The following is a 28000-nucleotide window of genomic DNA, read 5'->3' on the forward strand; positions in this document are numbered from 1 at the left end:
AGTCAAATTTATAAGATTATAAACCTGTTTCTAGACAAATTCCAAGCGTTACATTTTCTTATTGTGTTGGCAGATCATTTTGCTAAATGTAAAAATTTAGACAAATCTGATTTCATTCAGGATCACTTGCTAAGATGAGTATGTGCAAGTTAAATTGAGTTGAACTGACTTATATATATATATATATATATATATATATATATATATATATATATATATATATATATATATATATATATATATATATATATATATAATGAGGGCAGCATTAGATGTAATGGAATATAAACATTTCAGCAGGACGAGAGTCAAATTGATTGTTTGGGTCGAGGGGAGAATATGACTGTGCAACTGGGAATGATGTTTTTTGTGATTCCGTCAACCTGGTTAGCATAACATGACAGATCTGGCGAGCCAGGAGTCACTGGAAATTGCACAAGACTTTGTAGGACGGTTAAAGAGGAGGTAGCGTACCTAGACTTTGTTTGATCTCGCTATACTGCACATAGCATCTACTCTCTGTAAGGATGTGCACTTTTATGCTCTTCTCCTTATGGACCATGTCTATGTGTCATTTTGCTCAGCTCAGGTCTGAAGTTGCGAGGTGAGTACATCTTCAAAGAACGTTAGGACTTTTAAGAGTAAAGCTGGACTACACTGCATTGTCAGTCGTGAAGTCCGTGTCGGACGTCTCACTTGGCGCTTGACTAGCCTTCTTATGTTGTGTATATGGGGTTGAAGCAACTGTACATTATCATCCTTATTTAACTTTTGCTTGTGTAATTCCATAGCAGGCCCATGATCCCTGTTGGGTATGTATCTGTGATATTATTATTATTATTATTATTATTATTATTATTATTATTGTTCTGATTATTTGGACCATATCCAGAAATAAGTCATATTGCATTGCAGAGTCCGTACTCCATGGGTGTCTTTTATTCCTGATAAACCTCCTCCTTATTTTCCAAGACCAGTGTAAGTACTGCAAGCTACTCATTGCACAGAAAGTGTATTTTTGTCATCATTTCATTCTGTGCTTATGCAAAATGACCTATAATATCATCAGATGCAATGACTAGAATATGCAGTACAGCGAGTGGTGTTTGACACCAAGACTCATGTTTTGGTCAGAGAGCGTGTGTTCTCTGTGTTTGCAGACAGTGGCCGGACTTTGAACGGGACCCAAAGGAATCGTCCTCCCACACACACACACACACACATGAACGTGCATATAATTTCAGGGCAGATTTCAAAATGTAAACAAAGTCATGGGGGAGCCTTATCTGTATGTGATCATAAAAATGTTTGTTTTCTTTATTATAATTTATTATTTTTTTTATTTAGCATGAATTGCCATCCATAATCCCTTTATAATGTTGTTCCTAAGGTACTCAGTTTGGTGCAGATCTGCATTTATCCCCCCTCCGGCATCCTGAAATGACTTTAATGCCACATAATTGAGTATACACCATTTGACCTCAATATGAAGCAGAGTCACAGTCTCATGACTAAGCGGTGAAAACAGATGTGAGAAAATGTGGTATTTGCCGGTGTTTTCCACAGGTTTGTTGTAGTGGCTCCATCAGTGCTAAGAGTAGGAAGTGAGGAAAACATCCTGCTGGAGGCGTTTGGACTTTCTGAGCCTGTCATTGTTAATCTCTCTGCGTACTCATATCCACGAAGCTCCCCACAATTGCTCCAGGGAACAGTCACCCTGAACGCAGATAATAATTACAGCGTCCTCAAAACCATAGTGGTAATTTTAAATCTTTTTTTTTTCTGTAAAAAATATTTATATTATTATTTTAAAATGAGGATGACATCAAAGATGGTAGTTTTATATATGAGTATGTATAATATGAAGTTTGGGGCAGATAGAGGAAAGGAACAAACTAGCAGTGATCGAAACTAAACAAGCACAGGGGTTAGTGCCAGATGGGCTGGTTTGAGTGTTTCAGAAACTGCTGATCTCCTGGGATTTTCACACAGAACAGTCTCTAGAGTTTACACAGAATGAGAGACAGTTCTGTGGGTGGAAACATCTTGTTGATGAATGGCCAGATTGGTTTGAGCTGCCAGGAAGGATACTTTTATAGTACCTTTTTACAACCGTGGTGAGCACAAAACATTGAAATTTGAGGTGGATAAGCTACAACAGCAGTAGGCCACATCGGGTTCCACTCCTGTCAGCCAAGAACAGGAATCTGAGGCTATCATGGATATAGACGCACCCAAACTGGACGGCTAAAGATTAGAAAAAAAAATCACCTGGTCTTTTTCCAGTCTTCAAGTGGACAATTGATTTTATGCATTATGTTACTGCCACATGGTTGGCTGATTGGATAACTGCATAAATGGACAGATATTCCTATTAAACTGGAAGGTAGGTGTAATTTTACAGGGTGCAACAGAAGTCAAGTCAACTGGGTGAAGCTGGGGTGGATCTCCCGGCCTCTTATAAAGACTGGCACCAACTTCCACCCTATAGGTGTTCACAGCCACGGCAAATGGGATAAGTGTCCAGGTGATGTTATAGGTAAAGTGATGAACTTCATTGAATGCAACCTCTGCAGCTAGTGATGACAAGAACTTGCTTGCATACTGAAGTTACGGATCTCCAGTATGGCATCTCTGGTAGAAATTAGTGAATACCTGAAACTGGTGAAGCTTCCTAATGGTTCTGGAATGAGGTCAGTCCTGCACCACCTGCATATTACACTCTTCCATGCATACACCTCCAGGGGGCAGGAAGTACCCTAAGAAAGTGACCGTTGTCAGATGGAACTGGAACTTGTCTGCCTTTAGATACAACCTGCATTAATGACAGCATTCTATTCCAAGCTAGATAAAACCAGGATAATAAAAAAAAAAAAAATCCGCTTAATGCTAGGTTAGCTAGATGGTCAGATGAACCCATGCTCCTGCAAAGCTGCCAGTGCTTGACGGAGATGGACAACACTTGAAAGCATGATTGTGGCTCTCAGAAGAATAATGTTCTTCAAAGCAGAACTTGAAGGCGTTTAGACAAGTTACCATGTCTAAACAAAAGACACACCAGAACTGAATAATCAGGAATACCCCAAACTAGCAGTGAATTGTATGATGATAACTGTGAAGCATTTTAGACCTAGGTCAGGTAAGAACATGTGAGCTAACTCCAGACAGAGTAAAGTTAATTGTTGATTTGTTTTGAACACTTTGTCAGATTCCCCGGAGTGACGTGTGGCAAGGGCAGACATACACACATGTCGAGCTGCTTGCTAGATTTGGAAACTTCCATAATGTAAGGTACTTAATTAAAGTGTCCTTTTTGTCTGGTTACATCTTCATCCAGACTGACAAGCCCATCTACAACCCAGGAGACACAGGTAATTACTGTAACAATTACAGAACAAAGCATAAGTGAAACCCCTATTGTAATTGATTGTTTGCTGAAGTACAGGCAGGTCCATAAATATTTGGACGTTGACTTTCTACCATAGCATATTGAAGTTGAAATTAAATAATAAATATGATCTCAAAGTGCAGACTTTCAGCTTTAATTTACTAAGCCAATAAAAGGTTTCGAGTTGATTTTCAAGTGTGGCATTTGTTGTTAACTCTCAATATAAAGTCCAAAGTGCTGTTCGTGCCAGAGTAGCAGGCCAAAATTAGGTTGAAAAATCAAAACAAACCCATCAGAGAGATTACGAAAACATTAGGTTTGGCCAATTCAACTATTTTGTACTGTACATTCTTAAAACAAAACTGGTGAGCTCAGGAACACTAAAAGGCCTGGAAGAACACGACAGAAGAGTTCATTCCCTGGTGAGGAAAAACCTCTTCACAACAGTTGACCAGATCAACAACGCCCTCCAGGAGGTAGGCGTATCTATGTCAAGGTCAAGAATCAAGAGGAGAATTCACCAGAGTAAATACAGAGGGTTTTACAGTTCTGTAACTACATCCTGTGGACAGATGAGACAAAGATTAACTTACGCCAGAATCATGGGAAGAGAAGGGTATGGAGAAGAGAAGGAACTGCTCCTGATCCAGAGCATACCACCTCATATTATGGTGTGGATGTGTATGGCTACCAATGGAACTATTGTGTATCATCTGCTCAGATTCAGCCAAATGCTTCAAAACTCATTGGATGGTGCTTCACACTGCAGATGGACAATGATCCGAGCAAAGCAACCCAAGACTTTTTTTAAGGCAAAGACATGGAACGTACAGTAAAATTCCAAAGCCGGTCACCTGACCTGAATCCAATTTAGAGTGCATTTCATTTGCTGAAGGCAAAAATGAAGGCTAAAAGCCCCAAGAACAAGCAAGGGAGCTGAAGAGGGTGGCAGTAAAGGCCTGGCAGAGCTTCACCAACAAAGACACCCAGTGTCTGGTGATGTGCATGGCTTCCAGTCTCCAGTCAGTCATTGTATTTAAACAACAACAACAACAAAACCCCAACAAATTTCATTCATGATTGTTAGTCCAATTACTTTCGGGTCACATATACAAAGTGCTGTAATTTAGGTGTACCGTTCACTCGGTTTGGATAACAGCTAAAATAACAATAACTTAGTCAAACTATATCTACACTACAGCTCAAGTCAAATTGTTCTACTTACAAACCCAGAACACGGATGGCAATGTGGTACATTGTGCAAAAATGTGTTGTTTTTTTTCATTTTGCCAAAATAATTCCTTTGTTTGTTTGTTTTCTTTTTACAGTGCGCTTCAGAGCCTTTGTCTCTAATCAAGAGTTTCAGGCTTTCAATAGCACGATTTCTGTTGAGATTCAGGTAAACCCCTAATGTAAACAATGTTCTTTTTGAAATACCATATTAGAACTTGTACAGTGTACACATTTTAGTAAATTCCTTTTTCTTTTTTTTTTTTCCCCCTCAGTACCAAATTGTGGATGTTTTTTAAAAAAAAAAAAAAAAAAAAAAACTATTAAATTATTTATAAATGCTTTAATATATTGGGGGCAATAAGCATTGGTTATATAGTGAATATAACAGAGCTTTCTTTTTTTGTTAGTGAAGTTTTCGTGAAGCTGTAATATGATGGCAGTGAACTTCATTTTGGTGATCCTTGCTTTTTCAGAACCCTGATGAAATTACAGTCTATGCCGCGTCTGAGGTCAGAGCAGCAGACGGCATTTACTCCGACACTTATTCGCTCTTGGACATTGCCAAGTTTGTATAGAAGTTGAGAGAGATACGTATTCATTTCTTCATCTTTTTTTTTTCTTTTACCTTAAATATTTTTACTATTTTATAGAGAGGGCAACTGGAAGGTTGTTGCCAAATTTGACAACTGGAAAGAGAACACATATAGTGCAAATTTTGTGGTGAAGAAATATGGTATGTATACAGATTTGTTTTAATAAACTGGAGAAATTCAGGACCTGAAAAGTGCTGAAGTGTAGTATAATATTGCATGAATTTACCAGCAAAATGGATTTAAGATTAAACGCTCTGTTTGCGTGGTCATGGCACATGCGCAAGAACAAGGCCAAAGATCAGTGCACTGTAATGTTTTTGGTATCCTCAGTGCAGGTGGCAATGTGGCACGAATGTGAAAAGGCTTTGGGGGAAATAAGTATTCAACACGTTAACATATTTCCAATGCAGATGCAGTAACACTACATAGCTAAGAAAAATTGTAATATTCCAATCCATGAAAAAAGTTATGAGGCCGCATGGTGGCTTAGTGGTTAGCACGTTTGGCTCACACCTCCAGGGTCCGGGGTTCGAGTCCCGCCGGGGCCGTGTGTGTGGAGTTTGCATGTTCTCCCCGTGCTGTGGGGGTTTCCTCCAGGTATTCTGGTTTCCTCCCCCAGTCCAAAGACATGCATGGTAGGCTGATTGGCGTGTCTAAAGTGTCCATAGTGTATGAATGGGTGTGTGAGTGTATATGTGATTGTGCCCTGTGATGGACTGGCACCCTGTCCAGGGTGTACCCCGCCTTGTGCCCGATGCTCCCTGGGATAGACTCCAGGTTCCCTGTGACCCTGAAAAGGAGTAAGCGGAAGAAGATGGATGGATGGATGGAAAAAAGTTATGTACAATAATAGTGGAATGGCACAGGAAACAAGTATCGAACAAATACTTTTTATATAATTCACGATGCTTCCTGTACGAAGAATCTGTAGGAACATTTTAAGAGTTGAGAAATCTGTCAGTAACCAGCACCATTGCTATGCAATCTTGTTGTGAAGGTCTTAGGAGATGTTTCTTGTTTGACAGTGTATTTGTTTGCTTGCATATTTTGTAAATACTGGCCTATTGAGCCTACATAATGTCGTTTGAAGATGTTTTGCTATGTTGTTGACGACAACCCTCTTGCTTTGTTGGTCCTAGAGCTCCCAGCATTCAATGTCACACTGATACCGGAAAAGTCCCATCTGAGTTTAGAAGATAAAGAGTTTGTGGTGAAGGTGTATGCCAAGTAAGGAAAAAAATATCAGTTACACCCCCCCCCCCCCCCCCCCCCCCCCCCAAACAGCAAAACTGATATTTTTTTGTTTTTGTTTCTCTACAGAAAAAGTTTTGAGTTAAGTTGAAGTGAGCTATAAACTTAACAGATGAGTGCTTAGTCAGCTTATCCTTCAAACTGTGAGCGAGTTTTCAAATCAAAATAGAGAATTAAGTGCAGGATAAAATAGATTATATCCCACGTACAACTTGTGATTTCATGATGTCAATTTAATATCTTTGTGCACACAATAAATCAATGGAACATATAAAAAAAAAAATTCCAAGATGGTGAATTATGAGGGTGGAATGGCCTTATATTGTTAAATTCAACCAAATTTGCGGTGATTGGTATTTTATATTGTGTGTGTATGTATGTTTCTTTCGGACTAAAACCGACGTGTCACTTTTTATTTATTAATTTTTTAAAAACTATTTTCAACCAAAGTATTCTGGTGACATGCCTAATAAAAATAGGTAATCGATATTATATAGTTAAGTTGAACATACGTTTATAGAGTTTGTTTCACGTTAAGGAACGGAAAATAAATTTCTGTTTACTATGACAGAAAGTGAGAGCGCCATATCAGAACATATTTCAAGCAGAAGGCATAAACCACCTGCGCAACTGTCAATCATTCCAGATTCCCATGTTGGCCCATACAGTGTATATCTGAACAGTTGAGGTTTAAGTCTTGGTCAAGCACTCAGCTGTGGCGACTGCTAGAAATGAGATTTAATCCAATACAGTCGGCTATGTAAGTGTAAGTTAGTACAACATGATTATTTTAAATGATTTTCTTTCTCAGTAGCTTCTCGTATCTTTCTTCAGATATGTGTACGGTGAGAAAGTGGACGGTATCGCGTATGTGGTGTTTGGAATAGAGGACGATGGATCGAATGTGCGACTCTCATTTCTGAAGCTAGTAAAAAATGTGAGTGAAATATAAAGGTACTGTATAGGACCTGATTAAGGAGAGACAAAGTAAAGATAGGAATTGAAACTACATTTCCTCCACCTTATCAAATGTCCAGTTTTAACATTGAGGTAGATGTTGGTATAACAATATATCCCCCCCCCCCCCCCCCCCACAAGATTTTCTTCCTCAGAATTCCATCTAGATGTGTTAAACAGCTTAAACATGGCACCACCAAATTTTTAGGTGAGCAAAAGTATAGGAACACGTAGCCTTAAAGTAAGTAGCACTTAATATTTGGTTCCATATCTATTACTTACAATAATTACATGAGGTCAGTGACCCACTGACATCACCAAATTGTTGCTTTTTTTTCTTTCTTTGTGTTGCTTATCCAGGCTTGTACCACGGCTTTTTTCAGTTGTTTGTTTTGGAGGGTTTCTCCCTTTAGTCTCCTCTTTAGTCTCCCAGTTGAGCAGAATGAAATTCTGCTCAACTGGGTTAAGGTCTGGTGATTGTCTTGGCCAGTCTAAAACCTTCCACTATTTCCCCCTGATAAAATCCTTTGTTGAGTTGGCAGTGTGTTTTGGGTCATTGTCTTGCTGTATGATGAAGTTCCTCCCAATTAGATTGGATGCATTTTCCTGGAAATCAACAGTGGGAATGTTTCTGTAAACTTCTGAATTCCTTCTGCTCCTACCATCATGCATACATCATCAATAAAGAGTAGTGAACCCGTTCCAGAAGCACTGTTGTTTTGTTTTTTTTCTTAAGGCTCTCACAATGTTTCTGTATCAGCTGCTGTTGTTTTCCGTGGCTGATCTCTTCCGTGTCCGGTCATTAGTACATCAGCAGTTTCTTTCTTTTTCAGGATATTCCAAATTTTTGTATTGGCTGTGCCCAATGCTTGTGCCATGGCTCTGATCGATTTTCTCTTTTTTTTCTCAGTTTAAATACAGTATCTGCCTGTTCTCCCATAGACAGCTCTCTGGTCTCCATGTTGGTTTATCCACAACAGGACACACCTGGACAACAAGAAACACCTGTCAGTCACATGTTCCAATATTTATTAGCACTTGAAAACTCACTGGGTTCAAACAAAAGGTGCCATGTTCTAAGTTGTTTAACCAATCTAGATGTCAATATCAGGAAATGAAAAATTCTGATCCATCATCTCATATTCATCTTTTGATCTCAAATCCAAATGTCTTCCGTGTGTGTGTGAGAGAGAGAGAGAGAGAGATGAAGTCTTCATTCATGCATTACCTTTGTTTGCTGTTTGTCTAAACACCACACTCTTGAAGCTGGATGGTGGGAATGCCACATTGACCATTGATGACATTAAGAAAGCGTATCCTGATATTAATGACTTGGATGGCGCGTCCATATATATCAAAGTTTCCGTGGTGACCAGCACAGGTAGAATTCCTTTGTTTCCTAATATCACTCTATGGGCCATATTTAGAGCTGGCAAAAGATACAGCTATAGATACACATGCTTAACTTGATTTTTGACCATTCATATGAATAAAGTTATCTGAGTGTATGCAGTATTTACATTGACCTTTACAGCACTTGGCAGGTTCCCTTATCCTTCTAAAATTACTTAGTAAGCTCCATCCCAAATTAGATATTTACTAAAATGGAGAATTTAGAGAATGTGAGGGTTAGTACAGCTAAGGGTTTTTTTCCCCCCATTTTTTTTCAGAGCAGGTTTAGTGCTCATTTAATTGTTTATGGCTGTATTCAGAGGTGGCCATGTAAGTCAGTATTGTAAAAGTTTAAAAAATCAAAGCACACGACAAACAGCGTTATCGACTCCCAAAAGAAGGAACCGATTCTGAATGACTGAAACGAGTCGTTAGTGATTCCAGACTTACTTTCTGTACTAACCTACGTAGGTTTGTAACAACAAGCCCCGCCTCTGGCCTACATCAGCTTGGTCTCCTCACGAACAGACGGAGCTGAAAGTCGTTATGGTAGTGGGCGTTTCCTTTTCTACACACGCTGACAGAGGTAGACCAATCACAGCAGAGTATGCTCTCTGAAAGGAGGAGTTTAGAACGAATCCTTTAGAATGGATCATTTAAGAGTCGTTTGTGACTAGGGGGGAAAAGGGTAATACTGCAATTTAAATTATGAGTATGTTAAAGTGTTTTTTGATCTTAGATGCATGTAAATCTCTTGTATGAGGCATTTAAAACAAAATTAGGCATGTTTCAAAACCATAATAGGTGCACTTTAAACCCAAAAACATTTGGGGATAGAAAATGCGGACTGAAGAAGCAGACTGGGGAGTTTATAAAATAGCACTTGATCCAGTACATCTTATTAATTTGCATGAAGGACTAGCATGGCAGAAATTGTGAAGTTTAGGCCCAGTTAAAGTGCTTGTTTTAAGGACAATGCTCTAGGCACAACGCCTGCCCTGGCAAATTTGAGGCACCATCCTGAAATCCAGCTTAACACCTGCAAAGTGTGAGGCTTGATGCAGAGACCTTTCCCCACATGAATATTCACGTATCTTTTTAAACCTGAGGCTATTTAACAAACTTGAGGTTACATGAAATAAATGCAAACATACCCTATTCCCAAGATGTCTCCTAATGTATGTTGGTGAACTGTCGTTTTTCAGGAAGTGACCTCGTGGAGGCATCAAAGTCGGGCATCAAAATTGTCTTAGCACCATATGTGCTTGCTATCGAAGACACGTCAAGGTTTTATAAAGCGGGCCTACCTTTTGACTTGACGGTAATTCATACATGATAATCAACATATAGAGAATTTAACTGCATTACCATTACAGTTTAAATGGTTGTCTTTTGTGTCTCAGGTTACGGTTCGCCACCATGATGGCTCCCCGGCTCCGAACGTTCCGGTTAAAATCAACTTCCTGTCTACTCCTGTCACAGTGCACAGCGGCACCATCAGAGTGTCCCTTAACCTGCCATGTGGCTTTGGCAACAAGATTATAAAAGTGAGTCCCAAAAACACACATTATGTGAATATTATACAGTCCAGGGCTAAGTGTATTAAGTGACATCCAATTAGCCTCAACGAGAGATGTGCACTCGCACCATTAAAACAAATTTAGTTGGTTTTATTTCCTGCTCAGAACTTACATGACAGACAACAATTGGCAAAGTTTCAAGTCGTGTTAATGTGAAAATATGCTTTATATAGTCCTTGACCTGGAAGTGAGCGTGGCCGAGTAAGATCTCTAGAATTCAGAGGAGGGCGCCCTCTGTTTGCATGGCAGTGAACTGTTCTGGGCACATGTGACACACATCAGTATTTCTGATTATCTTTTATAGAACACATTGAGTATCTTTATATATCTTATATGTCTCATATTTGCTTGATACTCATCACTGCAGGTAAAAACAGTAGTCCCAGGTTTGAAGCCGGAGCAGCAGGCGAAAGCCAAATGGTTGGTGGAGATGTTCGCACCTTTTCTCTTTACAGAACCGAACCATCTTTACATCAAAGTAGACAAGGATGCGGCGAAAGCAGGGGAGACTTTAGATTTCCAACTGCACCTCAGCGTCACCTCCAACATGGAAACAGACTACTCTGGGCAGGTTACATATACCGTGAGTCACACGTCATTTCCTGTGCTCTTACTGTTTAGTGTGCTCAGTAAAGGCTGCATGATTTCTGTCTTCAACACTACTGAACACTTTAAACTCCCGACTTTTCCAACTCCAATTCATTAAGAACATGAGCCCCTGATTTCCTAAGATCCCAAATGAAAACAAGAGCAAAGGAATAATAAGCATACCGTTTAAAAAAAAAAAATTAACTAATAAATAAATACATTTATTATTATTATTATTATTATTATTATTTATTTATTTATTTATTTATTTATTTATTTATTTATTTATTTTTAAAATAAGCATGTAATACAATGACAATGAAATAAGCGGCTCTAACTAAGCATTTCAAAAACTTTCGGGGAAAAGAAAAATCTTTTTACTAATAGTAAATAGATTTAATCATTTTCCTGACTAGATAATTGCATGTTAATTCCTATTAAAGTGACCAGTGAGTGTGCATAAAGTAACTGTATTAATTGAACATTATGTTTTGCTCCCTCCATCACTCTTTATTCCCTGTACTGTCTAGGTGTTGAACAAGGGAAAGATCATTCGTGTGGGCAGGGTGAACGTAACAGAGGATGAAGTGACTAATGTTACCCTGCTGCTGACTTCAGACATGCTTCCTGCGTTCCGCTTCGTGGCGTACTACATTAAGTCACTGCAATATGGAGAAGAGGTGGTGGCCGATTCCGTTTTGGTGAATGTGGAGAGCCATTGTTTGGGATCGGTGAGTCAGTTTGCCTTAGAGTCTCTCATGCGCTGTTTACTACTTTGTCATTCAGTACAAGCAAAGAACAAAGCTCTTAGGGGCATGCTGTTCTAGGAAAATAATCATTGATGGGTTTGGTGCGCTGCACTACTGGTGCACAGTGGAGTTACTGCACTGTTACAGCATGTCCCAAGATTCCTCTTGTATCCCTGTGATTTATTAATGAATAAGTTATGCTATTTATTAATTTTTGTTGCTTATTTAGTTCTCAAACCAGAATGTGCAAGCTCCTCTGTCCTTAAAGACTTTCCCGTGGTGGAAAACTTCTTGAATGTTACAAAGTGCTGACTCGTTCATTTAAGGTTAAATATAAACGTCTCCTTACAGAAAACGTCAAATGATTAGATGTTTTTCTTGGCTAAATAACATGCTGTTTTTTTGTTTTTTAAAAAAAATCTGTTTATGTGTAGTGTCCACCATATGAATCCCTGTTACTACAGGAACTACAGTAAATAAAACTGTGATTTGCCTTACTGCTGGCAGTGCTGTCAGAGATATATTTTTACATTTATGGCATTTGGCAGACGCGCTGAGAAGGTCTGCTGTCATTATGCGGTACGAGAGCGGCCTCTGGAGGTGAAATAAAAACGATCGCTGACCAATTTTGTTGTCTTATTTGAAGTGTTTTTTAAATTCATTTTGGATGTCTCTATTTTTATTTGCAATTCGGAGTGTTCCGTTTAGGTTCAGTTTGGATGTGATGTATATCTTTTGTTTACTTTAATATTTATTAATAGTTAATGCATATTAATATTTATACATTATTTAATTTTAAACAGTACATTTTTCATGGTACAGTCGGTACAGTCGGTACTGTGCTGTGTTTTCATTCAGTATAAATTTTTTTAAAAACAATCAGTTGATTCATCGGTCATCGGCAGGCACAACTTCATTATCGGTATCGGTCAACCTCTACAAAGAACAGTCGTTTTCTGCAAAATTACCTATTAACCTTGTTAGGTCACAGTCAGTAATTGCTTCAACATAATGTCTGCGTGTTGTAGCTCCAAGTTGAACCGTTGAGGGGCGAGGTGAAGGACTCGTATTCGCCTGGCGACAGCTTTAGCTTTCAAGTTAGGGGCGACCCCGGAGCAAAGGTTAGCCTGGTCGCCGTAGACAACACCGTTTTCCTGCTGAATAAGAACCGCCTGACGCAGAAGAAGGTGATTTGCACTGTCTTTCAGTAGATGCATTAGCAAGGCTTATTGTGCTATAATAATATACCTCCTTGCAGTGATTAATTCATAATTTATTCGAGACTGCTGATGAATCACTGTTATGATTCTGCCACTAATATAGTTGTGTACCACCAGATTTGGGATACGCTGGGACAAGGGGATTTGGGCTGCTCTGCAGGTGGAGGACACAGCAGCAATGGTGTGTTCCTGGATGCAGGCCTGAATTTTAAGTCAAACGTACCACAATCAAGCAATTCATATGGTACTTTTTTTTTTTTTTTAATTTTAATATAAATTTTTTTCGGCATGGCACATTGAATGTGCAGCATGTGTGCAGCATGTGTACAGAGTGTGAATTGTGTAATATGTTGTAATGCATGTGGTGGATAACTTGCCATATTTTGCACGAATGTGGTGGGCACTACAAACCCTGTTAGTGATTGTTAGTGAGGTTACAGTAAATTATGAAGCGAATAAGGAAATGTTACCACAAAACACAGCTATATATTATATATTATCTTTACGTACGCTATTTTCCAGACCTGGTTCCTTCTAGTTTGTTCAAAATGAACAAAATGTTTATCAGTGCTGTTGCACTATTTGGTGAATAAAATAGCACCGATGAAGCTACATCACTCCAGTTCAAAAGTGATCTCAATTCCAGTTTTACGCAGGAATGTTGGATGGATTGTAATAACATTTACCTTTTAATTAGAAATACCGTGCTACTGGAAGCTCAGGAGGAGGCGCTCTGCTGAAAAACTGCATCTCAGGGACCAGCTTGGTGAGTTGTTTGTTTGTTTGTTTGTTTGCACTAAATGCAATACTGATCATTTCATAAAGGTTTTAAGATCCTTTAGCTTCAAATATACATTCAGTTTAAAAAAATAATAAAAAATAAATAACTACTGTTTTAAAGAAACCCTTGGAAATTTTACTTCATATTCACATTTAATGTATAGGAATCCTGATGTGGCGGTACACAGTGGTGATTGACTTTGTGTTTGTGTGTCTGATCAGTGAAATCCTATTCCGAGCAGTTTCTACGGCGATGCTGCTCTGATGGCATGAGGGAGATTCCCATGCCGTATTCGTGCCGCCGGCGTGCTCTTTACATCGCTGAGGACTGGAACTGCGTGATGGCTTTTCTGCAGTGTTGCAGCAAGTACAGGGACGAAGAGCTGGGCGTCGTCACCCCACCGCTGCCCACCACTCCAGAGCCACCCTTGCCCACGATAGAACATGTATCCCAATACATTCCTGGGGGTATCTGTTCCCATCTTCACATTTTTCACATTGATATAAACTCTTAAATTTCATTTAAATTCTCTTCTGTTAAATTCTCTAATCGGACTGGTCTCTACGAATGTTCCTAACAGCAGCTTCGACTGTAGTTTCAGCTGTAATTCAAATCGTAGGTTTGATATTAACGTGATTATTCAGTTCGTTCAAGGGTACAATCTGCATAACTTTAGACTAATAATAAACATATTTATATATACATGGTGCCCTCCAATAATATTGGCACCCTTTGTAAATATGAGCAAAGAAGGCTGTGGGTTTCAAATCAGGGGACTGGGATGGCCATGGCCTGACCTTGATTTTCACTTTGTAATTTGTCTATTTCAGTATACCATCAGTGTTAACAGTGTAATTATTTCACATTTCCTGATGTTCTGACCATTTTATATTGTCATGATGAGCCATCTCAGCAGTACACTCATCTAGTTCTTAAAAACGCTTGATCACTTGTTAATCGCTAATGGGTTAATCACCAACTTTTCTAATCTTTCAGGCTATCCTGCCCTTGGTGTCATCCCTCCTCCTTATGGTCATGGTGTTCCTGACCATGATTTTATTCCTGCTGGTGATATTTATCCTGGTGGAATTTATCCTTTTGGTGCTACTTCTACTTTTGGTGGTTATGGTGCTGGTGCTGGTCCTGGTCCTGTCAGTGGTTCTGGTCCTGTCGGTCCTCTCGGTACTGGTGGTGTCGGTGCTGGTCATACCGGTCCTGTCGGTGGTTATGAGGCTGGTAGTGTTGGTGTCAGTGCCGGTCCTGCCGGTCCTCTCATTTTACCTGCTATTGGTGCCGCTCGTAGTACTGATGGTCTCACACTAGGTGAGAGAGGAATGCTCACATCTAGGGTGAGCGATGAGTACTATGACAGGCTAGACGATATTTATGTACGCACCAAGTTCTTTGAGTCCTGGCTGTGGACAGAGGTCCAACTTCCTGGAGCACCTGGGCCAGATGGGTAAGCGTGATTTAAAAAAAAAAAGATATACAGTTATTTAGACATGATACCATTAAAAAAAAAAAAGAGTTTTTTTTTTTTTAATGGTATCATGTCTAAATAACTGTATATGCTTTTAACCCACTGTTTATCTCTCCTCATTTAAAAAAGAAATTTGATATTTTTCTTGTATATTGTTTTTAAATCCACTGAAGTCGCAAAAATATAGTGTCAGGGCCACCTTAGTCATTCAGATGGACAAAAATGGCCAGAGAAGGAAGAAAACTGCCGTGGCAGTTACGACTCCAAGTAGTCGTAGAGCCATGGTTATATATGTTTTATTTGCTGTATACATTTGGTTTATTGTCTCATTTAATCCTAATTAAATGATTAAAAGTCATGTAAAAATAAATCCCAGTCAGTTTTGGTACAGAAAATCACAATCGTCGTTAATGGACAAAAAAAAGCACAAGCCGGAGATTATCAAGATCAAACAAGCATCCAGAAAACTAGAATACACAGTTTCTGTCCTTCATTCTTTTTACTAATATCCTAAGGTTTTTCACCTTATTTACTGTATATTGTTGCCAATCTTTAAAATTGATTGTAAATGCATGTGAAAACCCTACATAGGAGCGCACCATATTTACCTTTTCAGATTGGCTGTTGCGCCAGTGGAGTCAGTTCTCCCAGACAGCATCACTCAGTGGGGGATTTTGGGAATTAGTGCTTCATCTAGTACAGGTAATAGTCTTTAAGTCAATTTCTCTACCTCTTCCTGTCTGTTTGTTCATATAGCTGTCTTTTTATGTTATCATTTAGCAACAGCGATTAGATGTTAAGATGGATTTTTTGGGCACGTGTAGGTTTTTGTGTCGCCGAGCCGTTCAACGTCCGAGCGTGGAAGCCGTTCTTCATCAACCTACGTCTTCCTCGAACCGCGGCCAGAAACGAACACGTTGAGGTCAAGGCCGTGCTGCACAACTACTTGAGCAAGGACCTGAAGGTAGCTTTAGTGCACAGTGTGTTGTACCATGGTTTTTGATATCACTGCCATATTTCATGGAAAAAGCAGCCACATGCTGTATTTAACACGCCGGCCATCGGCTGTTTGTGTGTAGGTACTGGTGATCCTGGCAAAGACGGAGGACATGTGCAGTGTGGCGTTTACTGAAGATCATAAGCAGGAGGTGTTGGTGCTAGCTCGCTCCTCAGTGCTCATCCCCTACACCGTAATCCCGCTCCGAACAGGAGAACTCCCCCTGCAGGTCACTGCCGTGTCTCGTAGCTTTACCGGACGGGATGCAGTCCGTAAATCTCTCCATGCGGTGGTGAGGGTTAAATTTTAAAATGATCGAAATCAAGTTGGTTCTTATTGGCCAATATATAGATCAATATTCAGTATTTTGTGTTGTGCATTGTGTCTTTTATCTGCATCATATAGATATTTTTCAAATAACTGCTTTCGCTAGAAGAAATGAAGCTAGTATATAACAACTGTGTTTTTATTTTCTTGCTGTAGTTGGAAGGCATTCAGAAGATGGATGTGAGGAGTTTTGTGTTGAATCCTGCTGAGAATGGAGACAATAGTGAGACCACTTCCTGTTGCCTTCATTTAATAAGAGTCATGACAATTAATATGGACCAGGTGTGTGCATGTGTGTGTTTGGCCCTCAGATGGAATCCAGCTGATTCGGGTAGATAAAGCTAAACTGAGTTCAGTGGTTCCCAACACCGTTCCAGAAACATTTGTCAATGTCAGAGGTAAAATAATAGGTTACTTCCTAGCTTGACTGCCTTTACTGAGCATTTTAATTTCCTTTCATTACTGTGTGCTTAGGTAATTTGCTGGCCGACAGCATTGACAACGCCATCAATAAGGACTCGCTGGCGGCGCTGATCCGGATGCCCGGAGGCTGTGTGGAGCAGAACCTAGCTAGCATCATACTGCCAATCATCGCGGCTCACTATCTGGACCGCAGCTCACAATGGGATAGTGTGGGATTGCAGCGCAGAGAGGACGCCATCACCTACATAAAGATCGGTAACATGGATAGATGGTGTAAATCTAATGTCACTCAAATTCTACTCATGTAAGAAGTGCACTCAAAAGCTAGCTGAACAAGAAGCCATGCTCAATTGATTTGAGTCAAGTTCACTTTTGATACTCTGGGGCAGAAATGCTGCTATGATTGGTCCCACACGACCCCTCTTGTCTTCTAGAAATGGACCTTGATCTCATTCGAAATGGAACTTCAAAAAAATGGTGGAGACATATATATGAGGTTAAAGGTGCAGTAGTCATTGAAAATAAAAATTCTTAGTACTGAAATTATTCTGGGAAATACCTGGAACAAGCTTTAGTTTCAGTACAGGTGCATTATGCAGGTCATAAAACCCTTTTGGAAAACTGCATTACGAACCATGGGGCTTGGTTGTGTTCACATGGGCCTCCTGTCAATCATTTTATAGACTTTATATTATATATATATATATATATATATATATATATATATATATATATATATATATATATATATATATATATATATATATATATATATATATATATATCAGCAAGCTCTCCAACGCTGGCAGTTCATTCTCCTCTGAGCAAAAAAACCCCCTCAACTACAAGAAATGCAGTATTTGGATCTTCTCTCAAACAACACTAGCAGAACGCTACCTTGGTATTTATCTCCTCGTGAGGTAATATTATCTTCCCTAATGCAGTACAACAATCTTTTGAACTAATAAATAAGCAGGCTACATCACTGAAAGTGATGTCATGACAGTCGACAGCCGTAATGGAACTCTGCTGGCCACTGTAGATTTCAGGTGCACATGTGAGCTTTGTGCACATGGACGGGCTCAAGGAGTGAAAATATCACTCCTGGTGTTGTTGAACGTCACCTGCTTAAAATCTACAGACTTGATCTTGATAAAATTGACAAATCTTGATTCATAAAAAAGCATTCCTATGCAAAGATAAATCAACAAAGCTTTGAACCATTAAAGAAAATTTATTGCTGTACATATTAGTTTACTTATGTCAGCTGTAGATGTAGCTACCGTTAAAATTAATTTTGTGATCTCTGCCATTTTGGTTTATTTCGATTGAGATCGGTGACTCTTTCTAGAAGGAAGATTCTGTTTACTTTTAATAATAATAATAATAATAATAATAATAATAATAATAATAATAATAATAATAATAATAATAAACAGTAATCTATCCATGCTTCTGTCTCAGGCTATGAGAACCAGCTTCATTATCGTAAAGCAGATGACTCTTATCCACCGTATAGAAACGAAGGAACCAGCACCTGGTATTTATACAATTTATATAATACACTGATCAGCCATAACATTAAAACCACCTTCCTAATATTGTATAGGTCCCCCTTGTGCCACCAAAACAGGTCTGACCTGTCGAGGCAAGACCTCTGAAGGTGTGATGAGGTATCTGGCACCAAGATGTTAGCTGCAGATTGTTTAAGTCCTATATATTCGTCCGTGGATTGGACTTGCTTGTCCAGTAACTCGCACAAATGCTTGATCATATTGAGATCTGGGGAATTTGGAGGCTAAGTCAACAGTGTGAATTCTTTGTTATATTCCTCAAAATCTTCTTGAACAATTTAGCAGTTTGGCAAGGAGCATTATCCTGCTGAAAGAGGCCGCTGCCATTCAGGAATACCACTGCCATGAAAGGGTGTACTTGGTCTGCAACAGTGTTTATGTTGGTGGTACGTGTCAAAAGAACATCTACAAGAAAAGGTTTTCCAGCAGAACATTGCCCTGAGCATCACACTGCCTCTGCTGCCTTGTTTTTTTCCCCCATAGTGCATCCCGGTGCCATCTCTTCCCCAGGTAAGCAACGCACACGCACCCGGCCGTCCACACAATGTAAAAGAAAACGTGATTGATCAGATCAAGCCACCTTCTTCCATTGCTCCATGGTCCAGTTCTGACGCTCACATGCCCATTGTAGGTGCTTTCGGCGGTGGACAGGGGTCAGCATGGGCACTCCGACTGGTCTGCGTCTTGCGTAGACTGTGATGCACTGTGTGTTCTGACTCCTTTCTATCATAGCCATCATTAACCGTTCTGCTACAGAAGCGCTTGTGGGATCGGGCCAGGCGTGCTAGCCTTCGCTCCCCACGCGAATCAATGAGCCTTGGGCGCCCATTACCCTGTCGCAGGTTCAGCGGTTGTCCTTCCTTGGACCGATTTGGTAGGTAATAACCACTGCATTATGGGAACACCCCACAAGACCTGCCATTGTGGAGATGCTCTGACCCAATCGTCTAGCCATCACAATTTGGCCCTTGACAAATTTTTCCGCTTCCAACACGTCAACTTCGAAAACTGACTGTTCACGTGCTGCCTAATATATCCCACCCCTTGACAGGTGCCATTTCATTGAGATAATCAATGTTATTCACTTCACCTGTCAGTGGTTTTAATGTTATAAGTGATACTGGTGTATGTGAGATATAGTATTTGGTCCTGTGAATCTAACCCTGCTCCTTTAAACTAATCTTCCTCCTCTGACTGTCACAGGATCACAGCGTTTGTGGTGAAGGTGTTCTCCATGGCTTATCCATTCATCACAGTAGATGAGCAGCACATATGTGGCCCGCTGCGTTACCTGCTCCAGCACAAGCAGCTCTCATCTGGAGCATTCAAGGAGGACAACCCGGTCTCTGAAACCCACATGACGGTGAGAGGATAGACTCGATGAAGACACGTACAGGATGACCAACACGTTAACCACGTAGGAAAATTCTGTGCAGTATGTAGGTGGATCCAGAACAGTTTCTTAACGCAAGGGTATGAAAGGTGATAGTTCTAGTTTTCTGGCCAACATCCTCCACTCCACATGATCCTCTGGGAAACTGTCAGAAAAATAAGACTTGCCTGACTTTATACTGTATGTTGATACTGTGTGCTGTGCATGAACCAGACTGGTTTTGTAAACACATTCCACGATACTTTTTAAAATACCTTTCTACAACTGTTCATTTACAGCAGTAAATGTTCATGTACAGCAGTTCATTTAATTAAGAACCATGTCGTTTGGAACTAGAGTTGTTACCAGGACTGTTCTATTTCCCATCTGCCCTTTCCCAGATGCTCCTGAAGGAATTCTGTATACCCTGTATACCCAAAGCACAAGTCTCAGGGCTCAATGCTCGCAGAAATGAAGTGCTCTTGCATGCGACAGTTTCTGTGCTCCATCTTAGTGTACATGTAATTCAAAGCACCTTGCAACTGTTATATACAGTCCCCTCTGAAAGTCCTGGAACAGCAAGGCCAATTTTTTTGTTTTTGCTATACTTTGAAGATATTTGGGTTTGAGATCAGATGATGAATATGGGATGGTAGATCAGAGTTTCAGCTTTCATTTCCTGATATTCACATCTAGACTGTTAGGTGAGCAAAAGTATTGGAACAGATAAACGTAACGTAAATAATATTTAATATTTTATTGAATATCCCATTCTTACAATAAACTCTTCAAGCCAGCGACCTGCTGACATCACTAAACTGTTGCATTCTTCTTTTGTGTTGCTTTTCCAGGCCTTGTACCTCGGTTTCTTTCTTCCGTTGTTTGTTTGGGAGGGGGGTTTCTCCCTTCAGTCCCCTCTTCAGGAGGTGAAATGCTGCTCAATTGGATTAGGGCCTGGTGATTTGACTTGGCCAGTACTAAAACCTTCCACTTTTTCCTCCTGATAAAGTCCCTTTGTTGTGTTTCCAGTGCTTTTTGGGTCGTTGTCTTGCTGCATGATGAAGTTTCTCCCAATTAGATTGGATGCATTTCTTTTTAAATTGGCAGACAGAATGTTTCTGAAAATTTCTGAACACATTCTGCTGCTACCATCATGAGTTCCATCATCAATAAAGATTAGTGAGAATGTTCCAGAAGCAGCCATGCAAGTCCAAACCATGACACTACCTCCACCATGTTTCACAGATGAACTTGTATGTTTTTGATCATGAACAGATCCTTTCTTTCTCCAATATGGCTTTCTGATTCTTACTGCTGATGAGCGGTTTGCATCTTGCGATATGGCTTTGATATTTCTGCACTCTAAATCTTCTTCGAACGGAAGATTGTGATACCTTCACCCCTGCCCTGTGGAGATTGTTGGTGATGTCACTGACTGTTGTTTTTGGGTTTTTCTTCACAGCTCTTACATCAGCTGCTGTTCTTTTCCTTAGCCGGCACATTCGGTGTCAGTACACCAGTAGTTTCTTTCTTTTCCTGGGCATTCCAAATTGTTGTATTGGCCATGCCCAATGTTTGTCCCTCTTTCCTCAGCTTCAAAACGGCTTTCTTTTCTCCCATAGACAGCTCTCTGATCTTCATGCTGGCTTGTCCTTTTTAACAACAAACAAAAGTCTTCACAGGTGAAATTGAAGGCTAAAACCAAGAGTTTCTTCCTTGATGTTCAGAGATATTTATTGTTTAAACAAAATCAATCTAACAGGACACCTGGGTAACAAGAAACACCCGTCAGTCACACGTTCCAATATTTGTATTCACTTACATACAGGTGGTCTGATACAAAATGTCCTATGTTCTAACATGTAAATATCAGAAAATAAAAGCTGAAATTCTGATATATCTTCTCATTCATCTTTTCAACTCAAACCCAATGTCTTCGGTGTGCAGGGTAAAAAAAAAAAAAAATTTTTTTTGCTGCGCCACTACTTTAGGAGGGAACTGAAGCTCCTGGAGATTTCCATTATGCATAGAAATGCATGAAATCTGGAATTAGAGCTCCATGTCTTGTGCTCTCCATGGCATAAGTCTCAAGCAAGGACGTTGACATTACTTTCAATGCAACTGATTGTCTTAATGAACTTTAAATAATGGATTGTTTTTGTAATATTAGATTAAATGAAATCAGGCTTCAATTGTAACTGCAGCAACAGGTGCCAAAATTCATATGACTAATGAATTTAGATTAGAATTTACAGTATGTGTTACATCAAATATAGCTGGTAATGGACATGGCTTTGAATGTACTGACTGCGTGTGTGTGTGTGTGTGTGTGTGTGTGTGTGTGTGTGTGTGTGTGTGTAGGGAGGTCTTCAGGGTGCTGAATCCAAGGCAACTCTGACTGCATTTGTATTGATTGCATTGGCTGAAGCTAAGAGTATCACTACTTGCCATCAAGAACCGTACCCGGAGGTAACACACACACACACACATTTTTCTTACTATCCTTGTGAGGATCTTCCATTGATATAATTATTAATATATCTAATTAATGATACAACCTAAACCTCAATAGGAAACCTTTTAGGGTTTAAAAAAAATAATAAAACCTGCAGTATTTGTTTAAAAAAAACAATGTGAATGTCCTCACAATGGCAAAACTGTCAGAGATTCCTATTTTTGTGGGAATATATGGTCCCCTACCAGGATATAAAAACATGCCAACAAACACACCCAGCATCCTTTCTATTATTATGATTTGGAAGCGTTAAACACTGCTTTCATTCTGTTCTCCTCTAACAACTGATGTTACTGGTCGTACATTTTAGACTTATGGACGCTGTTCAATCACTGATCTTTTGCAGGTGAGGCTCAGAAGAGCAGGATACTATCTACAAGACCAATATCAACAGCTGCACAGGCCGTATTCTGTCGCGATTGCATGTTACGCACTGGCTGTGAGCAATCAGGGCTACTTGAAGAGCGTGTTGATGAAATCAGCATCACCAGGTACTCTCAGCCACACCTGGTTACATACGGTAGCTGCACTTAGTTTAGCATCAAGTCTACACAGTTGCTGTTGGCATAATTTTACAACGTGATGCAAAATCCTAGTCAGTTAATAAAACGTGTTAACTGGATTTCGGCTAGACTGGTACAATAATGATGATGACGTTTCACCAATCATATATAAGGAGCTTTACCTGAACGTTTTCTCTGTCTCCCTTTTGATTTCAGACCGAACACACTGGCCGGATGCAGACAACCCGTTATTCACGCTGGAGGCGACGGGTTACGCACTGCTAGCCCTGCTTAAAGGCGGCCATGTTAAGGAGGCAGCCGCTCCGTTCAAGTGGCTGAATCAGCAGCGAGAAGTCGGGGGAGGATACGGATCCACACAGGTATCAATTACTAATGAATTTTATTGTCATATCTGGTTGAGTTTTCCAGCAGCTAGATTTTTTTGTATATCTGTAGAAGTTATAACATAGTGAAGCACGGTCCCACTTTTCAGTGTGTCGGATCGGATGTGACCAATTTCCTTCCTTCTCTCTTAGTCCACCATGGTGGTACTGCAGGCTCTGTCAGAGTACCTAGTAAAGAACCCCCCTCCAGCTCACATGATCCTGAATGTGACACTCAGGGTTCCCAGTAGCTCAGATATTCATTGGGCCTTCACCAAAAAACTGGCTCATGTGGCACGTTCCTCTAAGGTCAGTGTTCCCTGCCTTCCTCTGCTTGGAAATACGGTGTTAGAGGTTGACTGATTTTTACTTATTATTATTATTGTAATTAACTATTTACTAATGAATTAACTAGGATTAACAAAATCTGTTTATACTTGCTTCTTCTTTCAAACTAACAGCTATAATGTCTTTATTATCAAACCAAATAGCTTTTAGCGAAGAGTGTTCTTCCTGCATTGTTTTTCCTATATGCCACTTTTTTGTGTGTCACACAGGTGCCTGTAGATCAGGACTTCACAGTGGTGGCCTCAGGAAATGGTCAGGGGATACTGGAGGTATGTTCTACAACACCCTGACAATCCATTTATTGGCTGCATTATTTTCGAAATGTTTGATATTTCTTTCTTTGTCTCCCTCTGCAGGTGGTAACGGTGTACAACGAGTTACCTGATGTACATGAGATCAGCTCCTGTAACGGATTTGATTTGAACGTTTCCATTAGCGAGAGCAACGGTCCGTCTCCCCTTAATTAGACCTTCAGTTGCTGTCTATATACAGCATCATTAGTTGGGAACCCTGTAGAAACAGGTTTTGTCAGAGTGTTATATAAACATTTTGTGTGTTACAGAGAAGCCTCCAGCAGAAGTAGAGAAGGTGTATAAACTTAGCATCAGTGTAAGGTAAGAAATTAACTCATACATGGTGAATACATAAGGAGCACTGTGGTACTGTATTCATTAAATGTTTTGAGTATGTTTTGCCCAATCAGAGCTCTGGCGCAGCGTCAGGTGCGCATGGCTGTGCTGGACATCAGCCTGCCTACTGGCTTTGAACCAGAAAACTCGGACCTGGAGCTGGTGAGAAACTGAATATACAATCTGTAGGGCTGAAGATTCCACACATAATAATATAAAGGATAATATAAAGGACTGCCTAACTGCAAATCATCTTAATCATCCAAAAACACGACAGCTAGATCAAAAACAAGACCAAAAATGCGACAGCAAAAATAAAAAAATGCGACAGCAAAAATAAAAAAAAATGCGACAGCAGGATAAAAAATGTGACCACTAGATCAAAAACGAGACCGCAACACCAGAAACAAGACCAAAAATGCGACAGCAAAAATAAAAAATGCAACAGCAAAAATTAAAAAATGCGACAGCAAGATAAAAAATATGACCGCTAGATCAAAAACGAGACCGCAACATCACAAACAAGACCAAAAATGCGACAGCAAAAATAAAAAATGCGACAGCAAGATCAAAAATGAGACAGCAACATCACACCAAGAATCAAAAACGTGCCTGCTAGATCAAGAACGAGACCGCCAAATCAAAAACGCGAAAGCAGCATAAAAAAAAACCCAAAATTGCCACAGCAAAGATGAAAAACACAACAAAATCAAAAACACAACCATTTGTTATAACATTAAGCTCGTCAACGCTGTGTGTTTGTGTATCCACAGCTGATCAACTCTGTGGATCGCTACATTAGCAATTTCCAAGTTGTAGATAATCTGAGCGATCGAGGATCTCTCATCATTCATCTGTTCAAGGTAACATGGAGGGCTATGTGCTGCTGAGGCTTGTCTCCATTTAGTAAAACACTGCATTAATAACATACTCCGTGTACACGTTACCTGCGTTCAGGTGTCCAACAAAGAGGCAGACGTCATCTCATTCAGGCTGAACCAAAAGTTTAAAGTGAGCCTCCTGCAACCGTCTACAGTCACTGTATACCAGTATTACAACACAGGTAACACACACCAGCGAACATTTACACATCTTTCCGCATTTCTGTGGATGTTTAATCCCCTTCTGACTGTGTGGGTGTTTTCAGATAAACGTTGCAGCAGGTTCTACACTCCATCAGAGGACAAAGAGCAGCTCAGTCAGATCTGCAAAGACAACATTTGCCGCTGCACACAGGGTGAGCAATATGAGCAAAAGTTTGTGAACACTTGACCGTCATTCCCACACACGCCTTCCCAAAACTGTTCGTAGAATAGATGACGGTCGAGGTCATGCTATAATGTACGTGTACGACTGGGTGAGTAACCTCTAATATAACCTCTGAAACTGACTCTTCAGGCGACTGTTGTGTTTTGAAGACGGGCGCTCAGACGGTCGCAGCGAGAAAGAAGGCTGCGTGCGGCGGAACCCACCACGGTAACCGTTACACGTTAGCTTCATGCTAGCTGATTTCCGACCAGCTGGAATAACAGTGTTTAACGCACGTGCTCTGTTTGCCAGTGTTTAAGGCCAGAGTGTCGAGCGTCAGTGCGAGCCAGTATGACCGATATGAGCTGGAGATTCTGCAGGTCATAAAAGAAGGTGTGTTTTTCTGCAAATATATTGTGTGTGTGTAACGTCGTGTTGCGTTTGGTCTGTTAGTTTAATCTGTGTGTGTGTGCGCAGGCGCCGAGGTCGGCCTCAAAGAAAAGGACACGCGGGTGTTTGTTTCTCACGCTGGCTGCAGGGCGGGGCTTAATCTGCTCACGGGGCACGACTACCTCATCATCGGCCCATCCTCTGACGTTTGGCAAGCAGGCAGCGACAAGAACGGGTAACACGTTCGACACGTTAGAAACAAAGCTAAACACTGACGTGCGCGTACAGTACATACTACTAGACAGGTGGAAGTGTACGTATAATAAATATTTATTTTACGCACTGTACGTGCGTAAAATAAAAAACTGATGCAAAGAACAGACTGTTTTCTGGAATCGAAATCACTTTCCTTATACGTTTTAACGTCATGCTTCTTTCTGCGCACGTTAAGGATGTGTGCTGACTCGAACGTTTTTTCGTAGTGCGCACTTGACTCAATATCGTTTCTCTTTTCTCACTTTCAGTTACACGTACACTCTGGGGAAGGACACTTGGGTGGAGAACTGGCCGTCAGGCTCGTGTGAGAAATGCGCAGAGCTGGACGATTTGATCGCAGAATTGCAGAACACTGGCTGCCAGACCTGAGAAACAACACACACACACACAGTACAATTCAAAAATCTGTCCGTGTAAACCTTGTTACACAATGTTATGTGTAAATTTAAAGCTTATATTCATTTCATTTGTCAATTTTAATTTGGTTTTATTCACTGCATCCGTATGACCGTATCATTTGGGTCTTAGCAAGTTTGTTTGTTTGTGTCAATTTTTCACTCTATTCTCTACCTTTTTGTTTTGTCTGTTTTCTGTTCACCTCGCCTTCGTTACGACGAGGGATCTTCTGAATTAAAAATAAAGATCGAGTCGATTATGTCACGCTTGTTATAATACCTACATAACATTATGGACCACATAGCACTGGTATTTCCTGGCTCATAATTTAGGTTTTAGATTAATAGTGCCTCGTTCACGTATACGTAGCGTGTACGTTGTGAGAGGTTTTCCGAATCAGAAGTCTAGAAACTCGCATGTACATACACCAACTTAGGGTAAAAAAATGAATAAATAAAGCTTTATATTAGCGATGATCCTTTTCTGTTCTGCGCAATTGGACTGTTCCAAATGGCACTGTTTAGCGGGTTAACATGAATGAAATATGCACACCTAGTGCGAAGAGGAGCCTTGACTGACTCGCTCCTGTCCAATATAACTCGGGTTAAAGTAAAGAAATACCAAGAAACGGAACTACTTCAGCCAGTAGCCATGTCTTGTTATCTCTGAACTTAAATAACTGGGTAATGATGATAAGTTTGATAAGATGATAAGGATAAACTGGCTGATTATCATCCGTCATTCACTTTAAAGGCAAACAGAATAAGGAAGCTGAATTAGCTGCGGCTACAGATCCTCCACAGTTCTCGTGTTTGTTATGGGGGGGGGGGGGGGGGGTTTAAATCTGTGTTTACAGGTTTAAAGATCTCAGAGTAAGTGTGTTTTCAATGCTGGACCTTGGAACGGTCAGCACAGAGCAAGCACAACCTCCTTTGCTCTCGTACACGTATCTAGACAGAAGGGATCACGAAGAAAGCTGAATTTGCACCAAGCCAAATTTCTCGGCTGCTTTACACAACTGAGTGATAAGTGAGTGTTGACATTTAGGGTGGCACATGAAAGTTTGTGAACCCTAAAACATCATTGGATTTGTCCTAAAAGTAGACAAACAGAGCCCAACGAAACAAAAAATGAGACAAAAGGAAAATGATACAGTATTACATGTGTGTGTGGCAAAAGTATGTGAACCTCTAATTTCACCAAATTAACTACTGATGTTGGAGTCCGTTGTTTCCAATGAATGGGATTGAGCCACTGCTCTACAGAAGCATTGCTGCCTGTCTGCAGTTTGCAAAAGATCATGTGGACAAGCCAGAAGGGTATTGGAAAAATGTTTGGTGGATGGATGAGACAAACACTGCATTTCAGCAAAGACCCTTATCCCACCTATGAAACATGGTCATGGTA

At 40.2% G+C, this 28000-nt stretch overlaps 1 protein-coding gene across 1 annotated transcript; it reads left to right on the forward strand.

Annotated features, from left to right (window-relative positions):
- The first annotated feature begins 450 nt into the window (after nt 1–450).
- On the forward strand, nt 451–26854 carry LOC108259385 (complement C3). The gene is made up of 43 exons (XM_017458843.3): nt 451–604; nt 792–812; nt 916–978; nt 1567–1759; nt 3209–3371; nt 4717–4787; nt 5095–5186; nt 5272–5354; nt 6354–6441; nt 7300–7402; nt 8689–8803; nt 10020–10135; nt 10218–10361; nt 10762–10977; nt 11513–11713; nt 12760–12918; nt 13069–13195; nt 13649–13717; nt 13954–14199; nt 14729–15191; nt 15829–15914; nt 16037–16176; nt 16292–16501; nt 16693–16759; nt 16848–16934; nt 17011–17214; nt 18424–18499; nt 19737–19896; nt 22267–22374; nt 22767–22911; nt 23140–23303; nt 23460–23615; nt 23864–23923; nt 24011–24101; nt 24217–24268; nt 24358–24445; nt 25057–25146; nt 25241–25346; nt 25431–25520; nt 25682–25759; nt 25844–25924; nt 26009–26156; nt 26446–26854. Exons 1-43 carry the CDS (start codon nt 528–530, stop codon nt 26564–26566), a joined length of 5418 nt encoding a protein of 1805 aa, XP_017314332.2. The 5' UTR covers nt 451–527; the 3' UTR covers nt 26567–26854.
- The last annotated feature ends 1146 nt before the right edge of the window (nt 26855–28000 follow it).

The sequence above is a fragment of the Ictalurus punctatus genome, chromosome 27 (genome assembly GCF_001660625.3).
Source record: "Ictalurus punctatus breed USDA103 chromosome 27, Coco_2.0, whole genome shotgun sequence".
Lineage (NCBI taxonomy): Eukaryota > Metazoa > Chordata > Actinopteri > Siluriformes > Ictaluridae > Ictalurus > Ictalurus punctatus.